The sequence below is a fragment of the Malus sylvestris genome, chromosome 16 (assembly GCF_916048215.2).
Source record: "Malus sylvestris chromosome 16, drMalSylv7.2, whole genome shotgun sequence".
NCBI classification, from domain to species: Eukaryota; Viridiplantae; Streptophyta; class Magnoliopsida; order Rosales; family Rosaceae; genus Malus; species Malus sylvestris.
In genome coordinates, this window is record NC_062275.1 from 6638319 (window position 1) to 6646936 (window position 8618).

At 39.3% G+C, this 8618-nt stretch overlaps 1 protein-coding gene and 1 pseudogene across 1 annotated transcript; both read left to right on the top strand.

Moving 5' to 3' along the window:
• The first annotated feature begins 3007 nt into the window (after positions 1-3007).
• Positions 3008-3667, top strand: LOC126607858 (secreted RxLR effector protein 161-like). Its single transcript, XM_050275564.1, has one exon. It carries the CDS (start codon positions 3008-3010, stop codon positions 3665-3667), a length of 660 nt encoding a protein of 219 aa, XP_050131521.1.
• An 814-nt stretch (positions 3668-4481) lies between these two features.
• Positions 4482-5224, top strand: LOC126607859 (uncharacterized; annotated as a pseudogene).
• The last annotated feature ends 3394 nt before the right edge of the window (positions 5225-8618 follow it).

The following is an 8618-nucleotide window of genomic DNA, read 5'->3' on the forward strand; positions in this document are numbered from 1 at the left end:
TGCGTAAAAAAACCCTAAACAATGTTTAGTTGGTAAAGACACGTCAAAAACAATTCCTAATTTTTTTTAACTCGTAATAAATCTATGTAGACTATATACAACAAAAGAAATCATTGGTCAAATGAGAAGACATTAATTCTATCTTTGATAAAATGAAGACATTTAAATCTATTCCACTATGCGCAAAAGTAACTTTGTTTTCATTGGGTCTCGAGCATTAATGCAGACCTAGAGTGTGAATTTAAAGCCAGCCAGCAAACAGGAAAGAAAAGATGCCATGCATGATGATGCAGATCTTTTTATGTCGAAGGAAGCCTTGAGAGGAAAAGCATGCTTAAGATAATTGGATTAGTACTAATTATGCATATAAACAGGAGTTTATATCATCACCTTATTTTATTTTCAAGGTCAATATTCAATAATATGCAAAAGCTAAAAACACATTTGTCATGTCACACTTATCCTGCCTATTACATGCGTTGCACGCGAATCTTTGACAAATTAGAGGGGAGGGGAGGGTGGGTATCTTAGGAAAGCGAGATGTTCCTCATCATTTACCAACTACAACTGTGATTTTCAAGCCTTTAACCTCTTGTTTTTGACTAATTGTCCCTTGGATCTCAACCATTACTTTGTGATTAAACCATCTAATACAGAAAATCAGAGACCAATTAATCCCTAGTATATGGTATTTGGTTATTTGTATGTAAATTAATTTTATTATAACACGTGAAAAAAATACATTATATAACTTGTATTTCTGATATTTATAAAAAAAAAAAAAATCTCTATTCATGTATAGTGAAAAATAAAAAGGTCATCACCGATTTATCATGCAATTTACCTTTTAAATTACTTCAAAAGAGAATTTTTAATATAATATAAATATCACGTAACGACTGAGAAAGAAAAAAAAATGTCTTTCGTAAGAATAGAGAAGTATTTCTGTTTTTCTGAACATTCGTCCTCCATCTTGTTGGATCGTCAATGGCTCTATCATTAGTTTTTTGCCCTTGTAGAACAATGCGGCAATTGACATTTTGTAATTCAACAAAGAGAAAGTGTTTAAGAAAACACTTTAATTATATTATGGGAGCATTTTTGCTCACCATTATAACTATAGTGTATGCTCACTACACACTTGATCATTTGCCACATGTCATTCTACTTAATTCTTGTTAACTTTTACATTAAATGTTACTTTTTTAATTTTTCTTTTTAAAAAATAACCAAAGTTAAGTGAAATGGCACATGACAGATTATTAGGTGTATGGTGAGCATACATCATAGTTTATGGTGGTGAGCAAAAATGCTCCCTTATATTGTTCTTGATGGCCCTACTCTTGAATTTTAATAATTTATGAAATTTTTTTAGAGCAAAATGGAACACACATACTAGAGTTTGGTTGGTCACTTGATAATGAATGATTTATGGTCACTGATCATTAGATTCGATTTTTAAGATAGATATTAAAATACTAAAACATTTCTATTGATAATAAATCTAAGAATGGGTCACCATGCATCTTTTGATTACTTGATTGCAAGAATAACATTTTTGATAAATCTAAGAATGGGTTGTAAGAATATGAACATGAGAATAGCCAATTACATATTGAACCGAGTTCCAAGCAAGGTAGTATCTTCAACACATTTTGAGTTATGGTATGGGAGAGTTCCTAGTTTTACTTATTTCCATGTTTGGGGTTGTAAAGCAAAAGCTAGGTTCTATAATCCTAATGAGAGAAAACTGGATTCAAGGATTTAGTCATGTTACTTCATAGGCTATCTTGAGAAATCAAAAGGATACAGGTTCTATGTCCCTCAGAGTCACACTCGAATTCAAGAAACACATAATGTAGCCATTTTAGAAGATCAAGATTTCTCACATTTATCAAGGGAAAATTTTGTATTTGAAGAAATGCATCAAGTTGGTGATAACCATGTAGCAATGGATTACATTCAAGTTCCATTGTTTTCTCATCCATTATCACCTGCCATTGAGGATATGAGTGAAGATTTATGGGTTCAAGTTGACAACACTATGGAGGTTGATCAATTAACACAACCTGCAACATTGACTTCCTTTGAAGAATCACAAGCATAAGTTCCACCTCCAGTTGAACTAAGCAAATCTACAAGAGCTCGAAAATCAACTGCAATCAGTGACTATGTGTACTTGCAAGAAAGTGAGTTCAATATAGGTGACATCGATGACCCTCTCACATACACTTAGACAATTGAAAGTCCTCAATCATTTCTGTGGAACTATGCTATGAAGGATGAGTTAGATTCAATGTTCAAGAATCAAGTTTGGACATTGGTGAAATCAAACTCTGAAATTAGGCCAATAGGTTGCAAGTGGGTGTATAAAACTAAAAGGGATGCTAATGGAAGAATTGAGAGATATAAAGCATGGTTGGTTGCTAAAGGGTTTACTTAGAGAGAGGGAATTGACTACAATGACACTTTTTCTCCAGTTTCCTCTAGAGATTGTATGCGAGTTATAATGTCTTTAGCTGCCCATTTTGATCTTGAGTTACATTAAATGGATGTAAAAACAACTTTTCTTAATGGAGACTTACATGAAGATATCTATATGAAACAACCTGTTGAATTTGTTGAAAAGGGGAAGAAGAGTATGGTATGCAAGCTTAATAAGTCAATATATGGCTTGAAACATGCATCAAGGCAATGGTACTTGAAATTTGATCAAATTGTCTCTGCACAAGGTTTTGTAGAAAATAAGCTTGATGATTGCATATACATTAAGTTCTCTGGATCCAAATTCATTTTCTTGGTGCTTTATGTTGATGATATTCTTCTTGCTAGTTCATGTCCTCAATTGCTTCAAAGTACTAAAAGAATGCTCAGTAATAACTTTGAAATGAAAGACCTTGGTAAAGCACATTATGTATTGGGAATAGAGATTGTTCGAGATTGACAGATGAGGCTTCTTGGCTTATCTCAAAAGGGATATATTAATAGAGTATTGGTGAGATTTCATATGGAAAGTTGCAATAATGGTCAAGTTCCAGTTAATAAAAGTGATAAGTTATCAAAGAGTCAGTGTCCAAGAATTGATTTAGAAGTGAAGAAAATGCAAGCTAAACCTTATGCCTCATTGGTTGGAAGTCTCATGTATGCAACCATATGTACAAGGCTTGATATTGCCTTTATTGTTGGCTTGTTAGGCAGATTTCAAGCAAATCCAGGTGAAGCACATTGGGTAGCAGCCATGAAAGTTCTGCGATACTTGCAGAGAACCAAAAGTCATATGTTGGTGTATGGTAGAAGCAATTCTTTGGAACTTATGGGATATACAGACTCAAATTTGGCTGGAGATGTGGATGACCGGAAGTCAACATGGGGTTATATCTTTATGCTCAATGGAAGGGCAATTTCATGGAAAAGTGCAAAACAAACTGTTATAACTACATTTACTATGGAGGTTGAATTTGTAGCTTGTTTTGAAGGCATGAAACATGCAGCATGGTTGAAGAATTTCTTGACAGATTTAAAGATTGTGAATTTGATTCAGAAGCATGTTAAGATGTTTTGTGATAACAACTCAGCTGTATTCTTTACCAAGATTAATAGGTGTACTTCAGCTTTTCATGTGATGGATGTGAAATTTCTTAAGGTCAGAGAACAGGTCAAGAAATGAGTTATTGAAGTGCAACACATAAGCACTGCAATGATGATTGCTGATCCGTTAACTAAGGCATTGCCTATTAGAGAATTAAAAAAACATGTTTCTTTGATAGAAGTGCTAGAAAGTTTTGATCAACGGAAGTAATCAAGGATGTTTTGAGGTCTCGGAGTTGCAGCTGTGAAGGATTTAGAACAATGAGTGCATTTCTAACAAGCTGAGGTTGAGTTATAACTAGTTTGCTAGTTTGGTTTTGTGTTTTAATAAGTGTCATTGTCTCGAGACTCAATGCTTTAGTTTCGAAAGTATTGTAGTTTTGGTGATGAACTATGTTAGAAGTTAGATTCATTTGATACTTTAGAAAAACAGTTTATCTATTTTAAAGTTTATGGTTAATGAATTTTATTCAGTCAATAAAATGTTGCTTTTCATTGAAGATTGATATGTGCTGTGATCTTTTGAGAAGTGGGAGCATAATCTAGACTATTTATGTTGTTTTAAGTCATGAGTCATATTTTCAGATTGAATACATGTGAGCTTAGATTCAATACTGCATTTTGGTTGTAGTATGTGAATCTGGGTTTATGTATTTTGAGATGTAATGGGACGATAGTCATGATGGTAAAATCTTGTGAGGCTATATGATCACTTCTTATAATTGGTGAATGATATGTTTGATCATTGTCTCATGTTCAAGTGGGAGAATGTAACCATGAATCCTGTTAGAGTTGAACGGTGGTTGTCAGGTTTTATTCCTCCTAAGTGAGGTTCATCTTGTATCCTTAGTATATTACTGTCCAGTTTTGCTGGTTTTGCCAGGATTGTAACCATGAATCATGAAGACGAAATCATTGATGGGCTCAACATCACTTTAGAAAATACCCTTGACTTGGAAGAACGGTTAGATAACCCCATCCACCTTGTGGGACGACTCATCGCTGACCACAAACCCTCCCAAAAGGTCATAAAAGAAATCATCCGCTCAGCCTGGAACAAGATGAGATGGATTCAGATTATCAGGGCCAAAGAGAACATCTATGCCATCATGGTGGACAAGGAAGCGGTGGCCAGAAGATTCCTGGAAGGTAATCCATGGTTTGTCAAAGACTACACTTTTACAGTGAAATTCTGGCCATCCTTTCACTCTTTTGACGATATCGAGGCTGATAGGGTGATATATTGGATCCAAGCGCATGGAATCCCATGCTAGTTCTGTACTGGTAAAAATGCCAGGAACATGGGCTCTCCAAGATTGGTGTCATTTTGGAAGTTGAGGACCCCCTGAAATCTGGTTTTCGTGGCTTTCTCCGCCTTCGGGTCGACTTCAACGCCAGGAAGTCCTTGCTGATCAACTTCTCAGTACCATGTCCTGTTAGTGGATCTTACACCATTAGGCTAAAATATGAGAGCCTCCGGATCTTCTGCTACTGGTGCGGTCGATTAGGTCATTTCAGTGGTTACCATAGTCCGTCAGCGCTGCTGCCTTTCAGCGTAAGCAGATACTCTGAATCCCTCATGGCGAACCTGTCCTCCAGAACAAACTCACTTCTCTTTAAACCACGAACTGCCTAACCAATGGCGCTGATGAAGGCCACTAGCGAAGAAAATGAGAATGCTGGGAAGATGGATTATATGGGTTGCCAGATGATGACTCAGATATTCCGACGAACCATTTCCAACGTATGCGAAATGACAAGGAATTAGCCGAACGTGCTACCAGTGGTACTAACCATGACAAACCTCATGCTGCTCATTCTGGGTACATTGTACTATTTGACACATTGGTCTTCTCCTCCGTGGCTAAGCAACCTGGCTCTTGTACCAACCAACCATGCCAATCGACCACCCCGTGAGTTAAGTCTGTTTATGATTTAGGCCACATGTGGCACCCGAATAGTTTTGGTACCTAATTATCCAATGATACTCTAACATTTGTGGTTAACGGGCTTTCCCTTGAAAAAGACTGGTAACTTCCCCTTTGGGCCATTCAAAACATCATGGACCTCCTTAAGGCCTCAACAGAAACTCGGCTCAGCCCAACCAATTTCAAGATCTTAGATTACTTCCCACCAGGGACTAAGGTCCAAGATTTAGACGAAAAAGCTTATAACATCACTGTGAAGTGGGTCAGGGAATCCAACGGTGGCAAGTTTTTCGACAACGCTCTCCCCTCACCTCCCTCGAAAAGGGCTCGGGTTACCCTCGACCCCTAGTGTGGTCCGCCTCTCCATCTCCCCAAAATAAATCATGGGGTTCCAAATCTCGGCCAAGCGGTCGTGGTGGTGGCAGGGGACCAAGAAGAGCCCCCCAATCCAATATGTTTCCCCATGTTATTGACGTGGAATTAGGCTTATGCGATGTGGTCATCAACCCGTCCAAGGAGTTAATCAATGCTGAATGACAGAGGATGTTGGGCAGCAAGAGAGGTGCAAGGTACTCAAGATCAGCGGCGGCTGAAGGATCTCAGCCCTGCTACCAGCCATGAATCTCTTAGCTTGGAACTGTCGGGGGCTTGGGAACCTCCGGAAAGTTCAGGCCTTGCAGGATCTTATCCGGCAACAAGATCTCACCTTGGTTTTTCTTTAATAAAATCAAGGCTCGACAGATGTTTTAGTGTACCTTCCAAAGGTTAATCTGGGAGGCTTTGTATCTTTTGGTCATTGGCTCTAAATGTTGGGGTTATTGGATCATCGGATCACTTCATTGATGTGGAAGTTGGGGCTATTAGCGAGACAAACCACTGGCGATTCACGGGATTCTATGGTCACCCAGCCACCAGGAATCGCCACTTCTCATAGAGCACTTTCAGGTCTTTAGCTCAGTCAAGCCCACTTCCATGAGTTATTGGTGGTGACTTCAACGAACTCTTGCACCCTGATGAAAAGGATAGAGGTCTACCAAGATCGATTAATCAAGTCCTCAGCTTCAGGGAGGCTATTAATGATTGTAACCTGCACAATCTTGGATTATCCGGGCAATCATTCACTTGGATTACAACAAGATCATGAGGAATTAAAGAGAGACTAGACCGCTTCCTGGCATCTGCCACCTGGAATGATCTATTATGGGGCGCTGTAGTATCTCACATTGACCTTTCCAAGTCAGATCACATTCCACTCTTTTTACAATTGCTCAGTGCTCGGTCTCCGCGACGGAGATGGAAGATGACCTTCAGGTTTAAGGAATTTTGGGCTAACTATGATGAATGTGAATCTGTGATTCAGAAGGCTTGGTCGAACCTTGTAGTGGGAGTGCCTATGTTCCACGTTGTCCAAAAGATCAAAGCCACATGGAATGCCTTCCTCAAATGGAGCCAACCTTTTTCAAGGGTCGCCAGGAGGAAATGGTTAAAGTCAAAGCTAAGTTGGGATGCATAATGGCTCAGCCTCTCTCACCAGAGTCGATTGTCGAGCGAAATAACCTCATGTCTCGTCTCGAAGAATTGCTTGGTCAAGAGGAATCTCACTGGCGCCTCAAGTCTCGTGTGCTATGGTTTTGAGAGGGTGATCGCAACACAAGATTTTTTTCACCAAAGGGCGTCAAACAGGAAAGCTAAAAATAAAATTAAGGGTTTATCCAATGAAGCTGGTGTCTGGGTCTCGGATGATCGTGGAATTGAATCCATGGTCCTGGGTTACTTTAACAACCTATTTTCTTCGGCTGGCGTATCCAATTGTGATCAAATTCTCAACACCATGGAACCCCGTGCGATTGGCGAGATGAACTCGGCCCTTGATCGTGTCTTCCATTTTGATGAAGTTAGGAATGCCATTTTCCAAATGAAGCCGTCAACAGCCCCGAGTCCTTATGGGATCACGCCCTTCTTCTTCCAACGATTTTGGCACATTATTGGTGCATATGTCACTAAAGGCATATTTTCCTTCCTAAACTTAAGGTGAATTCTGAAGCAGATTAATTACACTCTCGTTTCTCTTATCCCCAAACAACAAGACCCAAAGGACATGCCCCAATTGCGCCCCATAATCCTCTGCAACGTTCTCTTTAAAATTGCTTCCAAGGTGCTTGCCAATAGATTCAAAGTCATCCTGTTAGTAATAATCTCACCAACCCAGAGTGCTTTCGTCCCTGGTAGGAACATTACGGACAATGTTATCCTAGCATCTGAACTATCGAACTTAATATCCAAGCGTTGGCGTGGCTCAAACGGTTTATTGTCTCTCAAGTTGGATATCAGCAAAGCCTATGACCGAATCAAATGACTCTATCTAAGAGGAGTCTTATCGAAACTAGGTTTCTCCAACAAATGAATGGAATCGATCATGACTTGTGTCTCAACCGTATCATACTCATTTATTGTTAATGGAGGAACTTGGGGTTACCTGCATCCTTCTCAGGAACTTCGTCAAGGGGATCCCATATCCCCTTATCTTTTTTTACTATGTGTTGAAGGTCTGTCTTCCCAGATAACTTCCCTTGAGCGGGAGGGGTTAATCTAGGGTATCACCCTGTGCAATGGTGCACCTCTTATGAGTCATTTATTCTTCACTGACAATAACCTCCTCTTCTGCCGTGACAAGTTTGAAGAGTGCCAACACATCCTCAACTATCTTCAGTCGTACGAACTAGCATCTGGTAAAAAAGTCAACTTCATCAAAAGCGAGGTGTGTTTTAGCAGAAGTGTGGATGGCTCGACTCGGTCTTTGCTTACGCAGCTGTTGGGGGTAAACAATGTTAGCCGTCATGAGAAATACCTTGGGATGCCCACCATCGTGGGTCGAAACCGTAGTAGATGTTTTGGACTCATCAAGGAACGTGTCTGGAAACACCTCCAAAGTTGGAAAGGAAAGCTCCTTAATGCGGCGGGCAAAGAAATCCTAGTGAAAACCATTGCCGAGGTGATTCCAATCTACACAATGGGGTGTTTTCTTCTCCCAAAGTATTTCTGTGACGATTTGAATAGACTCATTGCATTCTACTGGTGGAACGGTGACGAGGGAAAAAAACG